This window comes from Carcharodon carcharias, chromosome 15 (genome assembly GCF_017639515.1).
Source record: "Carcharodon carcharias isolate sCarCar2 chromosome 15, sCarCar2.pri, whole genome shotgun sequence".
Classification (NCBI taxonomy): Eukaryota; Metazoa; Chordata; class Chondrichthyes; order Lamniformes; family Lamnidae; genus Carcharodon; species Carcharodon carcharias.
In genome coordinates this window covers 133,028,283-133,054,529 of record NC_054481.1, presented here as the reverse complement: position 1 = coordinate 133,054,529, position 26,247 = coordinate 133,028,283, and the positions used below count along the sequence as shown (strand labels likewise).

Below are 26,247 nucleotides of genomic sequence, written 5' to 3'. Positions count from 1 at the left end.
CAGTTTAAGTGTGATGTGTTTATTATATTTTCCCTTTTTGCCACAAGACGCATCGTTATAATGAAAAGTCACTCAATAATTTCCTCCTCAAAATAATCTCCCCAATTTGAAGTACACTGCAAGAGTGAACCCCAGTGAGTGACTGACACCTTTTGTGCAGGACATCACTGCTTAAAAAGACGAGAGGCACTTTTAACTGGTGGCATGGATTCTCGGGACTGACATGGTAACTATAAAAGCCAATTGGAAGCCAGAGACTCAGAGTTTGCATTACCAATGAAGTCCTTCAAATGTTTGAGAAACACGGTGAGGCTCCGCAAACATGCAAGCTTTCTTGGTAACAATTTTAAATAAGCATTTTGCATGGTCATTTTTTCCCTTCTCTCTTATTTTCTTCCTCACTTTTTCTTTCTGTTATCTTAACTTCAATGTCATTTAATTTCTATCCAAGCCATGTTGCTTAAAATAATTAAAATTAACGCACATACTTTTCTTTCTTAACCCCCTGGGTTTCAACATGAGAGAAGCAACAAACAATTGGCCATTGAAGCACTTGATCCAATGCACTCAAGTTAAAGCCTTAGTTAGTTATAGGGATCTTGAAATGTGGCTTATGCCAGCAGATAGGAGTGAATGCAACATGAAGTGTTAGATGATGTTTAGGAAACAAAGATAGAGGTGCTGAACGGTATGCTCAGGAATTGTTAAACCAATGGAAACAAACAACTGCCTGGTTCATGTTAACAAGCAGGTGGAGGCCAAGATTCACAATTTGGGTCTGAAACAATCCACCTGAGTAAGGTAAGAATGATGATATAGATAAAGGAGAAGTGTATCAGTCCCAGGCCCTAATGAATGACGTACAGGATTGATTTCTAACCCAACGGGACTGAAAAGAAGTAATTTACACCTCACTGATTTCATATAGGTGACCAGAATTTCAATTACTATACAAAAAGCTGGACAAATCCTGCCCGGCCAATTACCGCCCCATCAGTCTACTCTCGATCGTCAGTAATGGAAGGAGTCACGAACAGTGCTATCAAGTGGCACTTGCTTAGCAATAACCTGCTCACTGATGCTCAGTTTTGGTTCTGCCAGGGCCACTCAGCTTCTGACCTCATTACAGCCTTGGTTAAAACATGGACAAAAGAGCTGAAGTCCCGAGGTGAGGTGAGAGTGCCTGCCCTTGACATTAGGACAGCATTTGACTGAGTGTGGCATCAAGAAGCCCTAGAAAAAGTGGTGTCACTGGAAATCAAGTGGAAAACTCTCCACTGGTTGAAATCATACCTAACACAAATGTTGTGTTGTTGGAGGTTAATCATTTCAGTTCCAGGACATCATTGCAGATGTTCAAGGTAATATGCTAGGCCCAACCATCTTTAACTGCTTCATCGATGACCCTTCCTTCCATCATAAGATCAGAAGTGGGGGTGTTCGCTGATGATTGCACAATGTTCAGCACCATCTGCAGCTCCTCACATACTGAAGCAGTCATGTCCAAATGCAACAAGACCTGGACAATATCCAGGCTCGGGCTGACAAGTAACATTTGCACCACATAAGTGCTGGGCAATGACCATCTCCAACAAGAGAAAATCTAATCATCGCTCCTTAACACTCAATGGCATTACCATCACTAAATCCCCCACTATTGACATGCCGGGGGTTACCACTGACCAGAAACTGATCTGGGGTAGCCATATAAATACTGTGGCTACAAGAGCAGGTCAGAGGCTAGGTATCATACGACAAGTAACTCACCTCTTGTCTCCAAAAAGCCTGTCCACCATCTACAAGGCACAAGTCAAGGAGTGTGATGAAATACTCCCCACTTGCCTGGCTGAGTGCAGCTCCCACAACACTTGAAGCTTGACACCATCCAGGACAAAGCAGCCCCGCTTGATTAGCACCCCTTCCACAAACATTCACTCCCTCCACCACCGATGCACAGTGGTAGTAGTGTGTGCCATCTACTAGATGCATTGCAGGAACTCACCAAGGGTCCTTAGGCAGCACTTTCCAAACCCACGACCACTACCATCTAGAAGGACAAGAACACCAGATAGATGGGGAACACCACCACCTGGAAGTTCCCCTCCAAGTCACTCACCATCCTGACTTGGAAATATATTAACCATACCTTCACAGTCCCTGGGTCAAAACCCTGGAACTCCCTCCCTAACAGCACTGTGGGTGTACCTACACCACATGGACTGCAGCAGTTCAAGAAGGCAGCTCACCACCACCTTCTCAAGGGCAATTAGGGATGGGCAATAAATGCTGGCCCAGCCAGCAAAGCCCACATCCCATAAACGAATAAAAAAGTTATATCGTGAAGGCCAATAACAACATAATTACATTTCTGACAGATTTCAGCTTGTACAATTGGGTCAAGATGGAGGGGTAAGATTTAAACAAAGGCAAGCTTTGAAACAAGGAAGAATGAACTAAAAATTTAACTGGGAAATCACAGAATTGCTACAGTGCAGAAGGTGGCCAATTGGCCTGTTGTGTCTGCATCAGCTCTCCAAATAAACAATTCACCTAGTGCAATTCCCCACCTTCTCCCTGTAACCCTGCACTTTCTTCATTTTCAGATAATCCAATTCCCTTTCGAGTACCTCAATTGAATCTGCCTCCACTACACTCTCAGGCAGCATGTTCCAGATCTTAAGCACTTGCTGCATACAGAAGTTTTTCCTCATGTTACCATTGCTTCTTTTGCCAATTACAGTACATTAAATCTGTGCCCTCTGGTTCTCAATCCTTCCAGCCACAGGAACAATTTTTTCCCATCTATTCTGTCCAGACCCCTCATGATTTTGAATACCTCTACCAAATCTCCTCTCAACCTTCTCTTCTCCAAGGAAAACAGTTCCAACTTCTCCAATCATTCTACGTAACTGAAATACCTCATCCCTGGAGCCATTCTCATGAATCTTTTCTGCACTCTCTTTAACACTTTCACATCCTTCCTAAATTGTGGCCCAGAACTGAACACAATACTCCAGCTGAGGTCTAACATGTTGAATTCAAGTTTAACATGCCTCCTTGCTCTTTTACTCCATGCCCCTATTAATAAAGTCTAGGATACTGTACGCTTTATTAACCGCTCTTTCAATCTGTCCTGCCACCTTCAATGACTTATGCACCTATATACCCAGGTCCCTCTGCTCCTGCACCCCCTTTAGATTTGTACCCTTTATTTTATATCATCTCTCTGTGTATTTCCCACCAAAATGAATCACTTCACATTTCTCTGCATTGAACTTCATTTACCACTTGTCTTCCCATTCCACTAACTTGTCGATGTCCTTTTGAAGTTCTACACTATCCCCCAAACAGTTCACAAAACTTGCAAGTTTCCTATCATATGCAAGTTTTGAAATTGTGCCCTGTACACCAAAGTCTAGGTCACTGACATATATCAGGAAAAGCAAGAGTCCCAAAACTGGCCCCTGGGGAACTCCACTGGAAACCCTCCTCCAGTCCAAAATATATTCATTAATCACTACTCTGTTTCCAGCCACTCAGCCAATTTTGTATCCATGTTGCTACTGTCCCTTTTATTCCAAGAGCTCTAACTTTGCTCACAAGTCTGTTGTGTGGCACTGTATCAAATGCCTTTTGGAAGTCCATGTACACCACATCGACAGCATTACCCTCATCAACCCTCTATGTTACCTCTTCAAAAAAACTCCAGCAAGTTAGTTAAACATGATTTGTCCTTAACAAATCCATGCTCTCTTTCCTTAATAAACCTGCGTTTGCCCAAGTGACTATTAATTATTAATTTAATCTATTGTTTCTAGAAGCTTCCCCGCTACCGAAGTTAAATTGACTGGCCTGTTATACTGGGCTTATTTTCACAGCCTTCCGTGAACAAAGATGTAACATCTGCAATTCTTCCATCCTCTGGCACCACCCCTGAGTCTAAGGAGGATTGGAATGTTATGACCTGTGCCTCCGCAATTTCCACTCTTACTTCCCTCAGTATTCCTTGAATATTGCGGAAGGTCATCACAGCTAGGAAGAGATGGAACAATTTTAAAGCTGTCACGTTGAACTTGAAAGAAAAATACAAATAAGAAAGCCTTCTCTGCAAGTAGGTTAGCAAGTGGCCTGTCAATGAGGTCAAAATCACGATCATCTCACTCTACGTCAGCCAGTGGGATTCTCGTTGAAGCCAGTGGTTTCCTGATGCAAACCTGTTAGCAGTTAAACCGCTTCCCCCATCCCACAGTGCTTCAGTGTATGTTGGTCATGTGCTGGGGACACAAAGGCAGGGGGAGTGCGGCGTGCACAGAAGAAATGGTTGAGAATGATTTAGATTGGCCAAACGACCAATGGAAAAGTGACAGATAAAATCCCACATTGGTAAACAGGAACACAAATAAACATTGTGGGAATGTAATGAACTGGATTGGAACATCAGAGAAAAAGGGCTAGATTTTCACAGAGTTGGGAAGACTCCGCGGACCCTTAAAAATGGAAGGTGGGACCTAGATGCAGAAGTCCAGCCCTATTTCCTTCAGATCCCATTTTTGCCCGTAGAGAAAAGCAAGATGGGGCATGCGTCATACAGCAGGGAAAGCCAAACACAGCAGGGCCATTTGTACTTAAGTGCTGCATTCAAACAGACCCCATTTTGGTGGTTGCAAGGGCTTTGACGCACAGCGTGGGAGTCATGAGTTGATGGATTTGACATGAACCTTTTGGAAGGGTGGATAAGGTCTGGTTAACTACCACGATCTGAAGTTTTTTTTTTAAATTCCCCCCACTTTAAAGTGTAAAAAAACTGACTTGAGCTGTCAGTTGCTGTTTAAAAAAAAACTCTTCTGGACTGCTTTGACTGACAGGCCAGCTGGTGTAGTATCTGTTTGAGCAGTTTTGATAGAATTATTTGTTGACATTTCCCTAAGAGATATTCTTATTGAATACTTGGCTGAGTTTCAAAAGCTAATTATCTCAGCGGGGGCTTATGAATTAACAGTTTGATAGCGAACTTAAAAAGATTATTGAATAATTAGGAGTATGAACAGATTTTGTTTAGGTTAGCTGTTTGCAGAGATATAAAAGCTTTAATGCTTTCATGAATGGGATTTTTTTGCCCACTATAAAGCCTGTTCAGTGAGAGCTGTATTCGATTTTTTGGAGTTTATTTTTTTCATCACTACATGGCTCCTTGAGGTCTCTCCATGGTGGATACTGGATGATTTGGCATTGAGTTGGCATATGAGTGTGAAGCAACAAGGGAAGGTAGGTGGGTAGGTGGCATCAGTTGGCATAGAGGGTATTAAAGGGCCTGGAGGTGGGTGGAGGGCATGGGTTGGCACTGAGTTAGCATGGAGGGTGCGGGGGGGTCATGAGGGTGGTTAGAGTGTGAGGGATGAAGGATAGAGCGCCTAAAACCTTCGAAAATAACTGGAATCAAATCCCAAAAGAACCGAAGTGAATCTTCCAACCAGCCCATCTTGGTACTCCTCCAACCCGTGTCCTCCAAGCACCTCCTTTTGGGGTTGGTGGGCCTCCCACACCCTGCTCCCCGGAGTGAAAACCTGGCGGTTTGGGGTACCTCATACTGAGGCTGGTCCCACAACCAGGGACGTTTCCTGACTCAAGCTATCGGCCTCAGTAGCAAAAGTCCGGCCCAAACTCTTCAAGTGATCTTGGAGTGACAATTGAATCAGGCCTTTCGATACCTGGGTATTGGAGTGAAGGAGGTCAGGAAGGAAACAAAAGGTTGGGATGTGGATGCAGGAGAATGAAGTTTGTTTCCAGGAGTTAGTCAAAGAGAGACGTGCATTTATTTCAACGCCTTCCCAGCCTTCAGGATGTCACAAAGAACTTTACAACCAAGGAACTTTTTTTTTTGAAGTGTAATCACTGTTGGAATCTAGGAAACATAGCAGCCAGTGTGTGCGCACACAGCAAGATCCCACAAATGGCACTGAGAGTTAACCTGTCTTGGTGGTGTTGGTCGAGGGGTAAACATGGATGCAGAACAACATGTGCAACTGGGAGGAATGATCAAAATAGATTAAGCTTTACCATTTTAGAAAGCAGACAGTTCGAAGAGGACCCCGCTGAGTTTATGATCAATTGAACAGTATAGATAAGGTAAACCATAAATATTACTTCAATACATGGCAGGAAACTAGGATTAGAAAACATGGAAAGATTGATTCATGTTTGGAACAGTCTGCCTGGCAATTAAGACAAAAAGATTCAATATGCAGCTTGGATACTTTCATGAGAGTTTCAAAGGGAGGGACATGAATTAAATAGCCTTTCCTGATCCTTCACTTTTCCTATTTTCCCACCCAAGTGGTCATCCTTCTCACAAACCCAGAGAACACGCTATTTGACTAAAGGGGCACCAATCTGTCCTTCTCCAGGATTGACTGAAATCAGAGAAGCAGGGTTGTTGCTTCAGATTGAGAGATGCCTTTTCCTGACTCAGGGAAACTGGTGAATTAATGTAGTGGCTCCTCACCAGCTTGGCCTGGCACAGACTGGGAACTGAAGACCTTTCTATACTGTGAGACTCAGCTATCTTACTGCCTTAACCAGAGCCACTTGAGCAATTAATGCCAGTAATATCTTCATTGTAAATGGCTGTCAGGACAGTCAGCTCACTGCTAACACAGCAAAGGTGAAATATTAAGTTTTAGATGTTTTCCTGCAGTTAGTTGAGGCTGACTCACAGCCTCTCTTTATGTTCAATAAGTGACTTCATATCAGGGTTGCATTCTGTATTTAGACAGATGTAAATCTGAGGTAACACGTCTAGCACATAGAAACATAGAAACTAGGAGCAGGAGTAGGCCATTCGGCCCTTTGAGCCTGCTCCGCCATTCATTATGATCATGGCTAATCATCCAACTCAATAGCCTGCTCCCGCTTTCTCCCTATATCCTTTGATCCCTTTTGCCCCAAGAGCTATATCTAACTCCTTCTTGAAAACATACAATGTTTTGGTCTCAACTACTTTCTGTGGTAGCGAATTCCAGAGGCTCACCACTCTCTGGGTGAAGAAATTTCTCCTCATCTCAGTACAAAACAGTCTACCCCATATCCTCAGACTGTGACCCCTGGTTCTGGACTCCCCCACCATCGGGAACATACTTCCTGCATCTACCCTGTCTAGTGCTGTTAGCGCCCCAAGAAAGGGCACCAAACATGGCAGCAAAGTTACTCCGCAGTAACGGGATTTCTGCATCATTCTGATGGAATTGACACAGACCTACAATACTAGCATCAATCACTATGGATTTGACATCCTGAAACAGTGCTCCACTTTTTCACATGCTGTGTGCTTTACCACACTGCAGCGCTCTCCATCTCTCATACCACATCAACACTTTCACATCAAACTGGTTCCCCCTGTAATGATAATAACAATCCAGCAGGTGGCAGGCTCAGTACAATGGCAGGACACTAACAGGAGTCTGATGCAAACACACATTCTCACTTTCAGCCCAGGTGTTGACAGGCAGTGGGGAAAATATTTTATTCCAGCCACTGTCTAGTCCTATTAATACATAGTGAGAAAGGGCAGATGTCCTTACAACATCCCGAAATGCTACATTTCAGGAACTTTCAATCACGACTCTGAAACTCCATTAGTTATATATATACTGTGTGACTCAGCTTCCTCAAGTTCTCCTGCCTGAAACCTGGTCTGACCCACAGGGGCCACGCTTTCCACCACGGGCAGGGCAAGGAGGCAGGTCAGCTGGAACGTTGTTGGCACCGATCTGATCCACAGCAACTGTCCAACTAACTGAGCCCAACACACCAGCCCCCGCTCCTGCCAGGGAGTCCAAGCTGCTACTTGCACTTTTACATGCATGTTGTAACCTAGAGCTGTGGATGGTGATGGTAGAGGCTCCAATTGTCTTATCACATGGTTGACCAGGAATCTCTCCCGCTCTTACTGCCTGCCTCGTGTGTTGGAAGGATTTACAAGTCGATAACCAACCTGTTTGGCCGGGTTATGAACACACCTTCCTTGGCCATCAAGTCCTGGAGTGGGATTTGAACCTGCAGCTTCTGGCTGGGAGGCAGGGACACTATCCACTGTGCCACAGAACCTCCTTTCTGCTGGATTTCGGGAGTTAATAGCATTCTTGTAACACTCTATTAAAACCTGAAAGTAGCAGTTCTTCTATCTTCAGTTAACAATTCACCTTCCATTTCTCTATCTAATCCATGCTCTGGCTCAATATTTGATACAAGGGGTAATGCTGTCAGCTCCTTGTGAGACTATTAAACCGAAGGAAGCTATTTATTGTCTGCCGGGATGCGAGGTGTGCTTGTATTACTGGAATCGGCAAATAAATCCAAAATCCAAAAACCACCATCTGTGAAATGAGAAAAACCGAGTAAACATTTCAGGTTAATGAGCTTTTCATCAGATAACCTTCCTGATGGTTATCGACTCAAAACAGATTCTATTTCTCCTTCCACAGCAGCTGTCTGGCCTGCTGATCATTTCCAGTATTTTCTGTTTTTATTCCAAAGACACATGCTTGCCTGGCTTTATTTTAAAAATACTTTAAATTGCTGTATCCAGCAAGACTAGCTAATTATAGCTGAACAATTCCTTACAATCCCATTGAATAAACAGGGAATAATGGATAACCTGGAATATCTCGGAGTAACTCAGGGAGCAGAGAGCTCTCTCTCTGAGTTAACAGCTCAACAATCTTAAATAACAATGGGCAGAATTTCCCCCCTCTGGCTCGAGGCGAGCAGGACCGGAAAGTTTGGAGAGGTGCCAAAAATCGGAAATCTGCTGTTGGGAAAACAGATTGGAATATTCCCCTCCCCACTCTCACAGCTGTCAGGTTTCCCACTGATCAAGGGCGGGAAAGCCATTTCATTGCATTACCATGTCAGGAATGCTCATTAAAACGGTACTCACTGGAATTACATCGCCCCCACCCCCCCACCTTCCCAATCTAGCACCACGTCAGCAGAAATTCGGAGCTGAAACATGTTTGGAAATGATTGGTGTTCGGCTGTCCATCCTCACTTGAGGTGAGCACTCAAAGCCGACCAGCGGTCCCCCCGCTCCGGCTTCTCACCATTAACACCGAGGCCACATGGCTGGGGGTGGAGGGTTCGACTACCCACTGGCTCCCTCCATTCTTTGGGATGTCTGCTGCTAGGCTCAGGCAGGGCTGCATACGAGACAGAGACCAGTGATGTGAATGGGAGGGAGTGGGGGTTGGTGGGGGAGGAAGACAGAGACATTGTTGGGGGTGGGGTGGGGGGGGTGCAGAATGGTTAGGGAGACCCGAAGGTAAGGAAGCTGGAGCCCAACATTGAAGACTGGAATGCAGACACAGTGGTGGGCGGAATGGGAACAGAACATCATGAAGAGGGGGTGCATGCAGACTCTGGAATACGGGTGGTGGAGGGGTGAGGTTTGTGTTACTGCAGCACAGGAGGGTTGCACAGACACTCATGGTAGGGGGGAGGAACATTATTGTCAGTAATAATGAAGGAATGGGAGAGATATTGAAAGGCAGTCATAGTCCTTGGTCTGGGGCCAAGTAGTCAGGGGGTGAGTGTAAAGGCTGTGTGGGGCTCTGTGGGCCATGCTACAGGGCTATGCAAGGCACACACACACCGTGGTCCCACTCCAGCGAGGGGCAAAGCCTGTGTGCTCCACTGGGAAAAGGCCCAGCTTGGTGTGCAGGGTGTGGTCATGGTCCCACTGTCGCTGGCCATGGGCTGCAGATGGGATGGTCAGGGTTAGGGGAGGCATCTGCAGCCTAGAAAGGGAGAAAACGTAATGCAGAGAGGGGGATAAGAAACTTTCCTTGGGAAGGGGGTCTCATCTGTACGTGATGGGGAGGGGCGAGGTCCACAGTGAGCATGGGGACATCAACAGTTATAGGTTTAGGTGGGAAGGTTGGAATATTGGCCACTGGGGGAGGCTGGAGAATATTGGGAGGGAGCTCTATCTGCACACTGTGGGAGTTCCAGGAAGATTAGAGGGTCAGTAACACTCACAGAGGGAGGGTTGAAGCTGGTCTCATAATTATATCCTAACACAACCATCTTGGTAACACGAAGTAACGGTGCAGCAACAAATCAAAACTGGAAAAGAATCTGCATGGGGAGGGGCCTGAGTCAGTGTGGGAGGAGCCCATGGCTGGACTAAGCGACCCTTTCATGCGGCAGCCTCAAACTGCATAGAGCCACAACATTGAAATAGGTTCCGAGCTGAGAGCAAAGAGGAAGATCTCCTTGTGAAGCTGCAGTTGGAGCCACTGCCTATTTTTGCTCTTTAACGAGAGACTGCAGGAGTCACTGGCTTCACAATATAGTCGCTCCATTTGAGCTTCAGAGAGGAATGTGAGTGTGTAAATGAGGGCAAGCATCTAGGAAGTACAGACACTGCATGTGTGTCAGATCATCAATGAAAGCCTCTAATGTGCTTTCTCCAATTGGCCTGGATAACAGGCCAAAGGGCGTCTGGTCAGTGCTGAAATGTAACGTTGATCAGATTGCAGGAGTTCCTTTGGTGAAATGGCACATTTCATGAATGTGTCCCACCCTCTTCCAGCCTCTGTGGGATTGAGATGTAAAGTACCGGAGTTGGCATCTTGGTCACCTAGATCTGAGTGTGTGCCCCAGCTGCAAGGCTGGATCAGAGAGAAGCCAGTAACACAGACACAGCTCGAGGGCACAACATTGTCTTTCTGTGTGTAAGTGGGAAGTCTACAATATCTGCCCAGTGTTCATTAATCTCTCACATCTACCATTCCCCAGGCAGGAGGAGGATTGGATAATGGATCCTGTGGTCAATGCTGCCTTCCTGATGGCAGTGATCTGATTGAGGAGGATTAGAGGGGCCCAACGCCACCCAGCACAGCTTCGGAGGAGGCTCGGAATCAGGGGAGCCCCAGCTACAACCAGAGGAGGAGGAGGAGGAGGAGGCTGGGCCCATCCCAACGAGGAGACCCACATGACCAAGGGCCTACCGAGGAAGATTCTCCTATCTGGAGCTGAGTGAAAGACAATGCCATGCACGTTCTGCGCTTCTCAAGAGATGTGGTGGATCATATCTGCCACATCCTGCAGGAGGCTTTAACGCCCCATGGACTGGGAGGACATCCCCTGCCTGTGGCCCTGAAGGTCACCACCGGACTCAAGATTTTTACCTGCGGATCATTCCCAGGGATCCACGGGGACCTATGCTGCATCTCACATAAATGTATCAAGGAGGTGACGGATGCCCTCTACAGTAAAGCTCATTACTATGTGAAGTTCACACTCGATGAATCTAGCCAAGCTGCTAGATTTGGGGGGTTTGCAGCTATCTCAGGTTTCCCTGGTGTACAGGGTACAATCCACTGCAAACACGTAGCACTGCGATCTCCATGGGAACAGGCCCTGATGTTCATTAACAAGAAAGTGTTCCACTCCCTGAATGTTCAGCTGGTGTGTGATCATCAGGAGTACATCAGGCACATTTGTGCAGGGACCCTGGGACTTCCCATGACTCATACATCCCGACTCACTCCCAGGTGCCTCACATATTCAAAGGGTCTCAGCGATTACAGGGGTGGCTGCTTAGGGATAAGGGCTACCCACTCAAACGATGGCTCATGACACCCGTGTGTTGTCCTCTGAGTCACTGGGAGGAGATACACAATGTGGCGCATAAGGCAACACGATCCATCAATGAGCAGACCATTGGTATCCTGAAGATGTGCTTCTGATGTTTGGACCTCCCAGGTGGGGGTCTGCAGTACTCTCCACAGAGGGTGTCCCACCCGTGGTCTGTTGTGCCCTTCACACCCCGGTGCTTTAAAGGAGGGGTGCCTTGCCAGAGGGAGACATGGAGGTGGCTCAATGCTCCTGATGAACAGCAGGATGGGCAGGAAGCTGAGATGAGGGTCAGCTTCCAGGCAAGGATGCCATTGAAAAAGCACAACGTGGAAGAGGTGCCTGTGACACACTGATAGACACAAGGTTCCAGGAGGAGTATGGTCCAGGCAACAGGCCACAGCCACATCGCTTCCACCCTTACTGTCATGCCTGTGGACCAAACGTCCTTTCCAACCAGTGACACGGCGAGCATCTTAGCATTTAGCCTTGCACCTTCAACCCTCATGATTCACTTGGCTCAGTTCATTGGAAAGGTCAGCATTGGTGTGCTCTGGGAAGAGATAGTCACCACAACAGTGCAGACGCTGCGTCAAAAGCCTTGATGGAGTGGTGGCCACTTTTTCTGGGAAGGTTTTTGCTGACACTGAGATGCGCACATCTGTTGGCCAGAGCATCATGGCTTCAGGTCTTGTGCTTTGGCACTAACAATGAAGGCAGCCTCCTCTATTGGAGAGACAGCAACAGTTATTCATCCAAGACTAGTGAGAACACCTAACTTCACACTGTCCTGTAAGGAGTACAGTTGCTGGCACATTTTTCAGATGCTTCAGTAAAGAGTTTCACTTATCTCCCTGACATAACTCAAGGGTTGAATCACCAGTCAGCAACACATTACATGAATGTGAGCCTCACACCAGGAGGTGAACACCGAGTGGGAACATGGATCACCCTCCCAATAAGGGGGCACATAGATGCATATGCATGATGCTTTCAAATATCTACACTATTCTCATGAACGGGAAACATATTTACAAAGGTGCATGGTGTGTACAGTGATTGAATACCCGTGACCCAGAAGAGATGTCAAAGTTTCTTAATATTTCTAACCCCACCTAGGTACATCCCCGATATCCTCAGTAGGGGCGGAGACAGCTACGCCCTGTTGCCTATGATTTTAATGGGCATCCCCTAGACGGCCTAGACCTGGAGGAACCCGGCCAGCTGTGGGTATCCTGCTGTGGGGCAGGTGCACCCTCCTCGGCCTGTACGGCTGGAGGTGATGGGGTCACAGGGCAGAGGGGATAGGGATTGGCTGGACTCTCTCGGAGTCACCTGGGTGGATGGCCCCAGGGTGTTGAGCTGCTGGTGCCCCAGGGCCCCTACCTGACTCCCTGAGAAGCAGGGATACCTGGAGGGAAGTTAAGGTGCCCCGCCCCCTCTCACCTTACCACTGATGGATCCTCCAATGGCTACAGTGACGGAGTGCAGGTCCGAGTGCAAATCCAGCAGCAACTGATCAACCAACATCTCCATAGCTGCCACTCTTCCCACCTTTACCACCCTCAAGACTCTCGTATGTCAGAGCCACAACATCAGACAGAACATAGACAGTCTCCTCTATTGCTCTAGTCTGTTGACTACCTCTCACAACTCTACCTGATTTTCCATCACCTGTTGTTGCATCTCCAGCAGGCTTGACATGGTCGTTTCCAGAGGCTCATCATCTGACCCGGACTCAGTGGGTGTGGAGATGCGTCCAGGAGGTGTTCCCCGGCATCTCATCTGTCACGCTGCACAAACTCTGTCCTCACTCATTACTGGGGAGGGCTTAGCCCACACAGGGGACGTGCATGCTTCCCACCCTCTCCTCTTTCTCTTCTCATCACGTTCCATCCATTTGTCTTCATGCAGGCCAAGATTCCGTACAACAAGAGGGAGAATGTGACCCGGGCCTACTCTACAGCTCTGACCCACCAGCGTGTGTCTCGCTGCGCTGGAGGAGGGTGCAGGTGAACACAGTGATGGGTCTTCTTCAGATGGCTCCTCAGCTTCTTCCTCAGAGGTAGCCTGAGGGCTGGGCTTATGTTGGCTCTGATGGTGTGTCTGGACCTGCTATTGCCTGTGAGAGAGAGAGCAGACAGGCTTAGTTCAGGAACAGGCTGAATGTAACATTGTATGTCACTCACTGAAAATGTCAGGATGTGATCAACTCATGGAGGGCTCATCCATACAGGCTCGTTGGGAAAGGCCAATCTCACCTTCTCCACAGAGTGGCCCCTGTCCTCACCCAGCAACCCAGCAGCATCCTCCTCAAATTTAGTGAGCTCCATGATGTTGGCCCTCCATCCTCTGGTCCAGGAACTCTCCCTCTTCCTGTGCAGAAGCTTGGCCTGCATGAAAACAAATGGATGGAACATGATGAGAAGAGATAGAGGAGAGGGTGGGAAGCATGCACGTCCCCTGTGTGGGCTAAGCCCTCCACAGTAATGAGTGAGGACAGAGTTTGTGCAGCGTGACAAATGAGGTGCTGGTGATGTTAAAGTGCCCGGGAGACAATCAGTGCTAATGTGCCCCCCACTAGTATTGTGTGAGATCCCTGAGCAGTGTAACCCTTTGAGTGTATGATGCCATAAGGAGAGTGTGAAGTAGGAGTGAGGAGAAGGCTAACTTCCCCAGGTGGAGAGGATTGGATCGTTCATCCTCTTCCTGCACTGGTTGGTGTTTCCAGGCGGCTGTCTGATGCACTGACCATCCTTGCAATGACCTCCCAGGCTGGTGAGTTGAGGTTGCTGGACTTCACCCAGGATATCCTGGTGTCGCCGCACGTCATTGATGAGCGTCTCCAGGGAGTCATTATTAAATTTCAGAGCAGCTCTCTTAATTGTTGCAGCCATTTGAAGACATCCCTGCTCAAAGCTGGGCCGAAGAGAGCGAGGATGGCGTTTAAATATGGCGTCCAGACCTTCGAGCCCATTGGGTGACGGCAGGGCAGGCGAATCTGTTCCCAAGCCGCTCCGTGATTTGGAGAGAAGCTCACCTATGAATAATTAATGAGCTTCTGAGCACGAAACCGGACACGTGTTCCCCCCACACCGCCCAGCAGGAAACACACCACGAAACGTACCCCCCAACCCCACACCTCACTTAGTCTCAAAACCGCAAAATTCCACCCAATGATTGTAGGTGATTTCAACTTAGTGAATTTTAACACACTAAGGTTTTGTTTTCTAAAACCTCATGTGCTTTTCGACAGACAAGCAAAAACCAGTCTTGTCTTGTGATTGGTAAATGACACTTCAAGGTGATTAGCTGGCTGCATACAGTTCTGTTAAGCCATATAACAATACTATAAATTGTACTCAAACCTGAATCACAATTGCCTAGCTTGACATTAAAGAAATCCCTTTATGAAAAAAGCTTACTATAAAAAACGAGCATCCAACATTCAGCTATTTTCCACAATAGAGTTTCTAAGCAAGTTCTATTTTCCTCCTGTCTCTAATCTGCTTTTTCACATAAGTATCTCTCCTGAAGGCTCCTTTAAAATACAACTCTCCCTTTCTCCTTTCTACCAGCCTCGTCACCTTGGTAGTGAAACACTTCAGTTCACACCTTGTAGAGTGACTGTGACCAACAGTAACTGGTTATAGATCTCACTTGCCAAAATATTCAGTGATGATAAACGTAGTCAGCTTCTCAATATCCAGAACTTTAAATAATTAGCAAGAATTTATTTTTTATTCTTAAAATTTAGCCACCACCACTGCTATTTTCAAACTTAGCTCTTGTTACAGGATTTCAGACAAGGGCAGCTGTTCATTAGAGGAAGTATATTTTTGGAATTAAATTTTAAGTCACTCAGACCAGCGGCACAAGAAAAAAAGTGTCTGTTTAAAATACTGCCGACCTCCCAGCTTCACCTTCTCCTGTCCTCAGGTTGGTGATTTGGGTGCTAAAGATTGTCCCTTCCATTGAGGCTCTTAGTCAGGGCTCCAATGCCTGCTCTCCCTCTGATGTTAGGAAAGTGTGCGTGGATGATAGGTGAGCACAAGATTTGAGTTTAGCTGCAAAGCTTCCACCCTCATTATGATGAATTTTCCAACTGAAACTCTGCTATAATGAAAGGCTGTTTAGTTTAGGTGAAGCAGTGCAGTGCAGATGCCACATTGGAACTCTGGTGCAAACTCCCCAGATGATTGAAGCAGAGTTCTGCTGAATGTGTAAAATTATCCAGATGCTTTTGTTTACTTTTTCCGAAAAGGAATAATTCGTTTAAAAAAAAAATACCAGTCATACTCTGCATAAGATGCTAAATATTTGGCGTTATAAATAGCCAGGCTCTGCGGACTTGAATAGTTTTTGACAGGGAACTTCCCTCCGTGATTCCCTCCAACACAGACAATTATTCTTCAATAACAAAAAACAAACTGCAAATCTTCCAAAGGTCAGTCTTGCTGTGCTGTACGCGCGAGGAACACAGAAACACCCACGTGCTTTAACATGCTACTGGCACTCCTCAAAGTTAGTCATTTGCCGAGCTAAATGTCTGAATGACTTCCATCAGCAAACTAACAAAAGAGGGGGAAGCAAAAACATTCTACCTTAGACACTTCTTCTTCCTTGCTCTGTGGAGCAGGCTGATTAAGATTACCAGAGCTCGGAATTTAATACTCCTGGCAGGCATGTCAGTAGCTTTCGGTGTTGCCCACCTGGGCTGTCGGAACAACTGTGCTTGCAGCGCTGCTCCTTCAGCCTCTGCTGGATTCAGCATGGCTCCAAACAGCTGTGCTGTGAGCTGCACAGATGCGCTGCCAAGTTACTCACAGTCCAAACAGAACAGTGGCTGAGTCAGACTCTGCAGAGTTACAAAGCTGCAAACTTTCAGAGGAAGATGATCATGATTAAAGGCAGGGGAGAATAAAAAAAAAAACAGGTCCTACCAGCTTGTAGCTGCTCTCCAGCAAAAGGCAACAGTTACTTTTAGAAGAAAGATCTAAGCATTCAGACAGTCCCACGGATGATGATGAAACATTACTTTGTTGACTATAGATACACAATAGGAATCACATGGAACAGAGAATTAACCCTCCACGCCTCCCTCATCAAAGTCCAGCCAGCCATTTGCACCCCCTCCTCTCCCTCACTTTCTCTCACACAAGCACACACTTAGTTTTGAATGCTAATGACTAATTATGTGTGCAGCTAGAAGCTGGGCCATACAGAGGACGTAGTTTAATCCTGCTATTGGCTAATCTGGTTTTCGCAACACAACGATGTACAGAACAATCTGGTAAAACTCAGGTTAGCACACAAACAAAAGCATTCACAGCTGCTGCGGCAGAACATGCTGGTCATTTCTAGTCAATAGGTTCACACTCTATTCTAAGCACTGACCCAGTCAACAATGCAGTGCTCTGGCTAACCCAGTCTCACGGTGCTCAAGTTATTTTCACTGCTGTTACACCCCCCACCCTCCCATGAAAGTGAATATACTTGCAGCCAGATGGCAAGAAACACTATTCAGAAGCCCAACTGCTATTGTACCAACTCATCATCACCATACACAGTTAATCTTATGCTCAATACATGAATGCTCATTTCTGAAGAAAATACTGCATGCGCAGTTAATTATTTATTCATATGTTTAAAACCAAACTGATCTGAACATCCACATTCTCCTCTCCTGCTAGAATTAGTGTCCATGGATACCAAAGTGCCTCAACCAAGTGACCATTCTCCCATTGACAAATCCTAGTAGCGAGCACTGACAACAGAACAACACAGCTGAGCCCATTCTCATCCAAACCTTCCTTAGCACAAGTCACCAAGCAACAATCAGGGAGGGGAAGCCCATCACAAACCAGGTCACTGAATGTAATTGTAATGAATTTACCATCTTCTCAGTGGAAAGTCAATAGGGAATGAACCTGGGTCATTTCCACACTGGGCAGTTCCTAACCAGCCAAGTCAATGGGGGAGGCAGGAGAGATCCAGCTGATCCTTAATTTTATAATGTCTGATTTTTAAAAAATCTTGCAGATACAGAAGGCAAATTCAAACAATTCAGCTCTGAAGAAGTCATACAGACTCAATGTTAACACTGTTTCTCTCTCCTCAGATGCTGCCAGATGTGCTGAGATTTCCCAGCATTTTCTGTTTTTATTACCACTGAATTGAGTGCTAGTCAGGCACTGAAGTGACTAGTGGTGGCCTGCCCTGGTGTCAAGGACCTCAGGCAGTAGAAATTCTGTCCCTTGTGAGCTGTTGGCAGTGCCACCAAGGATGTAGTGGCAGCTGCTGACAATGCACCCTGCAGAGGCCCAGGATCAGTGAGGGACACAGGCAACTGGTGAGTCAGGGAGGGATGAGGGTCAAGGGAGAGATGAGGGGAAGGAGATCGGAGGCAAGGCGGGGATGGGCCCCCACTTTCCCGATGCCAGATCCCTCAATCAGGCATTAATTGCTCACTTAAGGGCCTCAACTGGCAGTAGTAGGAAGGCCATTCATGAGCCTTACCACTCGGACTTAAATGGACTTATTGGATCATGTAGAAAGCTTCAACCTCCCCATGGAAAAATTGGAGGTTTAGGCTTTGGTCCAATCTGCCAAATAAAACCTTTTATTTTTTTTTAAACCCTATGATGTAGATCATCTGGTCCAGGGGATTTGTCTACTTTTAGTCTCAATAATGTCTCCAGTACCTTTTCCTCACTAAATGTTAATAACTTTAAGTTCCTCACTCTCATTAAATCCTTGGTTTCTTACAATTTCTGTTGTTATTTGTGTCTTCTATTGTGAAGAGAGACACAAATTTTTTTTTTAAGTGTCTCTGCCATGTCTTTATTACCCATTATAATTTCTCTGCCTCTAAGGGACCCACATTTACTTTTTCTAACTAGTCTATTTCACATACTTGTAAAAGCTCTTTCTTTATATTTTTATATTTCTTGCTCATTTACTTTCAGTCCACATGGACTGCAATGGTTCAAGAAGGCAGCTCACCACCACCTTCTCAAGGGCAACTAGGGATGGGAAATAAATGCTGGGCCCAGCCAGCGACGCCCACATCATGTGAATGAATTAGAAAAATGTTCAAGTTTCTCCATTTTAAACAATTACCTGGTAATGCTTTGCTTATTTAAAACCCTCCTATCCTTAGGCTTCCTACTCTTTTTGACAATATAAGGCTCTTCCTTTAATCTAATACTATCCTTAACTGCCATAGTTGGACCTGGATCACTTTTCTAGTGGAGTTTTTATTCATCAAGAGAATGTATATTTGTTGAGAATTAAGTTATTTTTTTAAAATTGACTATCTAAAGTCATATCTTTTAATCAAATTTCCCAATCTACCTCAACCAACTCATCTCCCAAAGCTCTGCAATTGGCTTTGTTTACATTTGAGTTCCTAGTTCTGAATTAAGCACATATACCAGAACATCCCAAACTTCAATCCTGCTGTTGAGCTGGACTGGAAACTGCACTTAACAGCAGCTTCCCTGGGCTAGGGACTGGGTGGGCTGGGTTCCTCCACCTGATCAGTATACAGTGATTATCGGTGGAAGTGTCGAAGATGAGTGAGGATGGTGAGTATCGATTGCGAACAGAACCTTCTGGCGCTCGCTTTACCAAGCTGAAACAAGTGGAATTGTTTTTTTGCCTGAGGTAGAGTGGGCTTTACTGATGCACATGAAGCTCTTCACTTCAGCAAGAAGTCACCAACACAGCAGAGAAGGCCACAGGGAAAGGAACATAAATATCACAATCTGATTCATTGGCAAAAATCACTGCATCTTTTAAACACTTAATCAAATCACTTAAGTAGTAAATGGACATGTTGCCTGCTTAACACCTCAAATAGGATTCTGTCTCATTGATGAGAGAACTGTTTACCTTTTCCAGTATTATGGGATTATCGTCACTGGCAGCTTGCTGTGGTTTTTCAGTAAAAACGCTCATGTGTCATGGAGCTGGAGATGATTGTGAGTTGACAGTACAACTTTTCTTTCAAAGCAAACTTCACCATCAGCTTTTAGTAATAGTCCATTTGCAATGACTACATCTTCAGAGCTCTAGACAGAAATGCTGCCTTTAACATTCACTATTCACAGGACAGGTAATCAAAGCTTACCACTCATTATTATAACCGGTTGATCAAATCTATCCTGACTCCAACAAACTCATTTCATTGTTTGATATATGTACCATTCAAATCCAAAAACTTACATTTCACACTCATTAACACCAGAGTATCCGTGAAAAATAAATAGCAACAGAAAATGAACCCAGAATGAACAAGCATTCAATGAATGCCAGAAGCATGGTCCACTCATTCACAATTCCAGAATATTTCTCATCTCATAAAAACTCAGGTAAAGTATTTGGAATGTGCTGAGGCCATGAGCGGCACTATATAAATGCAAGCCTTTTCTTTCTGTCCGTATCTTTCATTTCTTGGACAGAGTGAAGCTACACTTTTAATTACATTGCCATGTTCTTCCTTATGTATTTCACCTGTGTGTGTGTTAAACTTGGCCACCGAGCTAAGCAAAACAGACCAAAAAGTCAGACATGATTCATTATAACCAGAACATTCTGCCAAGATGAGCTTAGAACTCTTGGAAAAGTGCCTGTGGCTTCCTCTGCTGTAGAAGCAATGAAGCAGCAGCCCATGTTCCATTGAGCAGTGTCACATTAAACTGAGGTGCCTATACTTACAGCAATTTCAGGTTTTTCATTACAATCCATTTGTCCTGGTTGTTCTTCCCTTTATTGAGTTTCAGTGAAACCTGTCTAAACACCTTCAGGCAGAGACTGCAACTTTCATTATAGTTAAACCAACTCACACCCACAGGTGATTTGAAGCTTGTGACTTTGATAATTTTATTTAATCAAAGTCCACATTATCAAGTTGCTGAACGAAAATGCTATTGTTGATACAGTGCTCATTCACCGAGCCACATATCAGCTTGGTTTCCTTTTTCTGTTCTGCCTGCGATGCTGGGGAATCCTTGCTGTAGCGTGGCAAGGAGAATTATACTCGTTACAATTACAGCCATGCCTAGAATGAAGTTGCACTGATGCGTTTACCATCTCTTGGAATTTGTCCTCCAGCTGCACACCCCAAGATCCAGTTAGCTTTCCGTGCTGTTATGCACACTGTGCAATTGGATTTAGAGCTGTGCATCAGTGCCCTAATCCTTGTGTTGTATTCTGTGACCTAGAACCATATGGTTTATATTCCCATGGTTTATTTCCTTCATCTAATCTCATTTTCCTCTACTTATCCTGATTAAATATTACTTAGCAGTCATCAGTCCACCTTGCCAACCTGTGCAGGTCCATTTGTATATGGCTTGGCTTTTCTCAAACAGTTTGATTCTGTGCCTCACTCCAAATCAAGTGTATAAATTGCAAAGCAGAACAGGGTCTTGCACTGAGCCTAGTGCAGGAATCTCGAGTAGCCAATTCCATCTCAACAAAGCTTCATTCACAATCAACTATTGTGTTCTCTGCCTCGTCTCAGAAACCTGGCTCCAACTGTGTGATTTAATCATTCATATAGTACGAGACCAAAGCCTCACTGAAATCTAAATATATCACCACCACAGAGTTTCTGTTTGCTGCAAGGGGAGTCCATTGTTTCCTCAAATGACTCCAGTAAACGTGTTAGGCAAGGCTCCCCACCTGAAATTGACGCTGACTCCCTCTCACCATCTATCCCATCACACCTCTTTTAGAATGCATTCTAATACTTCCTCTGAGGATAGATGCTGAACTTACTGGCCTATTCTTGTCTGGATCATCCTTTTTTGTTCTTGGTTGTCAGGTTTGATTTGTCCGGCGAACGCTAGCTGCGCCCTTGATATTAACACATCAGTTGGTGCTTGAAACAATATAGGAGGAGAGACCGAATAACTGAACAAACACTGGTGGCTTATTAGAACCAAGAACAGAGCACTAACACCATGTGTGCTTCTTCAATCACCTCCAGCTCTAGACTTACAGTTACCCAAAAGGCCCGCGCTGTGTAGCGTTTGGTTAATACAATCACATGGTCAACTAACTACACTCTCTTAAAGATACATAGCACTCCACTGTACCACAATTCCTTTGCCCCTTTTTAAAGATTACATTAAATACTTTCCAATCCTTAGGCATCACTCCTATTTCTCATCATTCCAAAAAAAGTTGTGACAAGGACATGAATGATTCTGTTGACCACCCTGCACAGCCCCTGTATGAAATCTTTCCTAACTGCTGTGTTGTTCGGTTATAGTTTCTTCAAGCCACCAGAGATGACTTTATTTTGTAATTTCTATTTCTTTTTGTACTTCTGTCTTCCTGGAAATTCAACTTCTGATCTGTGGGGAATGTCCAAGAGCTTCTCAGTGAGCAGAAAGAGAATTAATTTAGTACATTTGTTAGCCCTTAGTCCCCTGATATTAGGTCAGCTTTGGAATGATTTAGTGTCCACACCATTTCCTCTTTTTAACTTATTGTCGCAAAAATATTTGTAAAGTTGCTCAACATTTCATTTAATATTCCTTGTTCATCTAAACCGATGCTTTAATTCAGTTCTCCCAACCAGTCTCATTTACCTTGCTTTTATATTCATTATAAAATATTCATTAAAAGGAAATCAGTAACACCATGATAACATTACTGGACTAAGAATCCAGAGGACTAGACTAAGGATGCTAATGATCCAGAGATAAGGAGTTTAGCTCAAATCTAGATTCCTTTCAAAAATAACTCGTACAACTGGGTGACCACCAGATTTCAAAAATTGTTGTAAAAACCTATCTGGTTCACTAGTGTCCTTTAGGGAAGGAAATCTGCCATCCTTACGCAGCCTAGCCTATATTTGAGTCCAAACCCACAGCCATGTTGTTGACTCTTAACTGCCCTCTGAAATGCTGAACGAGCCACTCGGATGTATAGGGAAAGGCAATTAATGCTGGCCTTGCTATGTGAATGAATAAAATAAAACCCTGGCTCACCATGCTACCTCGTACTTTTGAAACAATCTGTCCTCATCCTTTTGCCTAGTGAAGGAAAAGTAAAATTCAAAGACAGGGGTATTTGAGTGGGGGAATTAAACAAATCAAAACAGAAGGAAACCTGCTTGATTAGCTGGAAGGGAAGTTTCAGATTGGTTCATTACGATGTTACCAGGGGCAAAGAGTCTTAATTATCAACAGAGCAATTAGGGTATTTTCCACGAGGAAAGGGACAGGTGATCTGAGAGCTCTAACACGCCAAAAAAGTCTTCAAGGTTATGAAGGCTGTAGAAGGATAGGCAGATGATAGATTGTTTCTGCTGCATATGAAAGGGGCCATCAATTGAAGATAATCGGAAAAATAATTTAAGGGGAGGCTAAACATTTCTCTTCACAGAATATGGTTAGAATGTGGAATCCTCTGCCACAAGTTACTACTGAAATGCTTCATAAATTGTTTTAAAAATATGGAGCAAGTCTGAAGTAGGGAAACGTGAAAGAGCACGGAGACTGAGAGTGGAATCAGACAAGGTGCCCATGTGGAGGACAACTTTGATCTGGATTAGATGGACTGAATGGCCTGTATTTTTTGTGCTGTAACAATAAAGGTTGGAGAACTGAAACTCAGGCAAACTTCAAGAAAGCAAGGGGAGCTGCATTATAACGAAAAATTCAGATTTTCTGTAAAGCAAATAGGCACCTCTGTGAAAATTGCTTTTCAATTCCTGGATTGGTATCAAAATTTTCATCTCATTTGCAGAGATTCCGATGCATAATGAAGTATGGTTTCTGGATGTCTGATGTCTTGTAGCGCTCGTGCAAATGGTCATTCTGCAAATGTGAGCCAAGACACTCCTGTGCCAGTAAGCTATTCGAACTTGGAATCTTTACTGGCAAGTGGATCAATCCTCATCCAGAATTCACGTAAATGCACTGGGCAGCAATTAGGAGCGAGAATTTTGGCTGAACCTCCCCTCCCTTCCGAGTTTATTGGGCATAGGCATTTACCTCTACTGAAGCAAACTGGTACCCAGCTCAAATAGGAAGCTGACGCAGATGGTTGCTCAGTTGTCAGTGGTCTTGAGTCTTGTCTTAATCAGTGGGTGTTATCCAATAGTGCTTGAATAAAGATTTCTCTCCATTTTCAAGCAAGTGTTGCTTTTATGAATAAAAACCTCAGGTCAAAGATATTTCAATTACCATATATCAAGCTGTATAAGTCGACCCAGGACATGAGGTAATCCCATTTTCTTGGCACCAAACTGCATGTTTAGGCCTATACTTGGTGATAAGTCAACCCCTCATTTTGCAGGGAATAAATGCATTTTAACGGCTATACTCGCATCAGGAACCAGTCTCATTTGTTCAGCTCAGAAATATACATTTAGGGTTATATTCACCTTACAAGTCAGCACATGGGATCAAGCAGGCGGTTCAGGCCATGATGCCAAGAGATATGTGGGAATATAAGTCATGCCTAGACAGAGCAGACTGCGCATGGCAACTCCTGAACCAACTCCAGCAGTTCAATTTTATACTCAGTATATAAGTCAGCCCCCATTTTCAAAGCTTCAAAGGTCGACTGATACACTGTGATCTACGGTAATGTTTCATTTAATTCTTCATCAGAACTGTGATGAAGGATTATTTTGCGCCAATTAGTGAAGCCCTTTTAATTAATGTGTCCCAGCTGTAATGTATTTGAATTTGATCACTTCAATGTTCTTTCGAACCATAGCCAGGTGTTGGGTCTGATTAAAGCTGCCAAACCCATTTGACCCAGTGGTTGCTATACAGCTAGCAAGATAAATTAGAATTACATATTGTTCCTTTTGAACTTCTCAATGTTTTATTTTTGCAGTTAGATTTCAGGTGAATAACTGTTTATACTATTAATTACAGCAAACGATTCTACTTCCTTATTCAATTTTTGGTTCATAGTTGGAAAATAAGGATTTTTTTCTCTAAAATCTGCTCAATGTAGTTTGATTCAGCTTTACGGAGTGCAACAGAGTTAGAGATTCGGACATGAGTTTATGGCTTTGTTTGAACAACAGTACACCGGTGTTGTGGTGAAAACCCTTTTCAGTTTTCATTCTCCTGGACTTGTGTGCACGCTGGATTACTGAACAAGATTAACTTCATTTAAGGTTTGCATCAGCTCCTTATGTCCATGTGAGCAGGGCTGACAGTTCAAAACATAACATACTCCAATCTTGCTTATTTCCTCACAAACCGTTCATTTACAGATTTAACTTTTAATATCTACTACAGGACTTGAGAATACCCACTGACCACTTACTGACCATCATTGAACACTGACCACTTAAGACATCAGGGCAGAGATTTTCTCTGCTCACTATTTGAAAATCATAACCTATTCTTAATCCTCATGTTTACAGTCTACACATAGTCGACAGAGACTCAGCCCTCCCTATCCCACATATACATACTGGCATCTAAATTAAGACAAGAAAAGTGGGTCTAACTTTCAGGTCAGACCTGTGGCCAGACGTACTTTCTCTGTGTTGATACATTCTATCTCAATCCATCACAACTAATTCCCTTCCGATCACAAGGGCTTAAAGAAAAGTGGAAGCAGAGAACATTGCTCAATGGCCAATAAAAGCAAACCAGGAGCACCCCCCCCCCTCCACCCAAACAAAGCAGGGAATCTCTAACAATGAGACAAAATATACCAGAAGCGCATTGATACACAAAGTGCTGCAGGGAGGTCTATATTCTACTGACATTGTCTCAAGCACCTGTTTTCTTTATGAAAGAAAGTTTAAACCATTTTGTACATCACACATAAAATGGGCAAACCTTATTGAAAGCTGTATTCTTTTACATTCACATCTGTTTCAAGGAAACTTGAAGTAAACCTTTCAATCGCCAGAAAAAACCTTTTGCTTCATGCTTTCAATCTCATTGCTTTGTGTTACTCTTTTGCTCTTTGATAAATGTTCATCTTTTATGCCATATCCCCTTGTGGTTTTATTCAGTAAATGGCTTTACAAAATGAAGCAGAGATTAAGGCCTCTGTTATCAGAACATGAGCCTGTTTTACAATCACGCTACAGGAACTAACTGTCGGAAAAGCCACCCACTTCATAACACATTGTCAGCGGAGACCATCTCAATAACATTCACTATCTTTCATTGATAGAAACGTGATGCATTCTTGAAAACTGCTTAGTTGATTTTGAAGAAGGGGCAGTGGTTGTTGGGGGCACGAGATAAGGTGAAAGAGTTTAAATTAACCCTGTCAGTGACATTTAGTTTTTGTTACTTTAAACCTTTTACCAGATATTGTACAGAAATTCTAATATTACAACGCTGGCCCTGATGTTAGTAACATTCGTGCCACACAAGTGCCAGGCAATGACCGGCTCCAACACAAGAGAATCCAACCATTGCCCCTTGACATTCAGTGGCATTACCATCACTGAATCCCCCATTATCAATATCCTGGGGGTTACCATTGACCAGAAACTGAACTGGACTAGCCATATAAATACTGTGGCTACAAGAGCAGGTCAGAGGCTGGGAATCCTGCAGTGAGTAACTCACCTCCTGACTCCCCAAAGCCTGTCCACCATCTACA

General features: G+C 44.5%; 1 protein-coding gene across 10 annotated transcripts in view; it reads right to left on the bottom strand.

Annotated features, from left to right (window-relative positions):
* rap1gapa (RAP1 GTPase activating protein a) overlaps nt 1-26,247 on the bottom strand; it is a 732,526-nt gene that overhangs the window by 188,402 nt on the left and 517,877 nt on the right. For 4 of the 10 annotated variants that reach the window (XM_041206491.1, XM_041206493.1, XM_041206492.1 and 1 more), the window contains exon 1: nt 16,239-16,431. The exons of 2 other annotated variants lie outside the window; for them this stretch is intronic. In XM_041206491.1, the coding sequence (XP_041062425.1) occupies nt 16,239-16,408 (170 nt within the window). In that variant the 5' untranslated portion in view covers nt 16,409-16,431. Of the gene's footprint in view, nt 1-16,238; nt 16,433-16,577; nt 16,776-26,247 lie in introns of those variants that run through there. 4 more of the 10 variants (XM_041206500.1, XM_041206498.1, XM_041206494.1 and 1 more) reach the window with 4 other exon arrangements.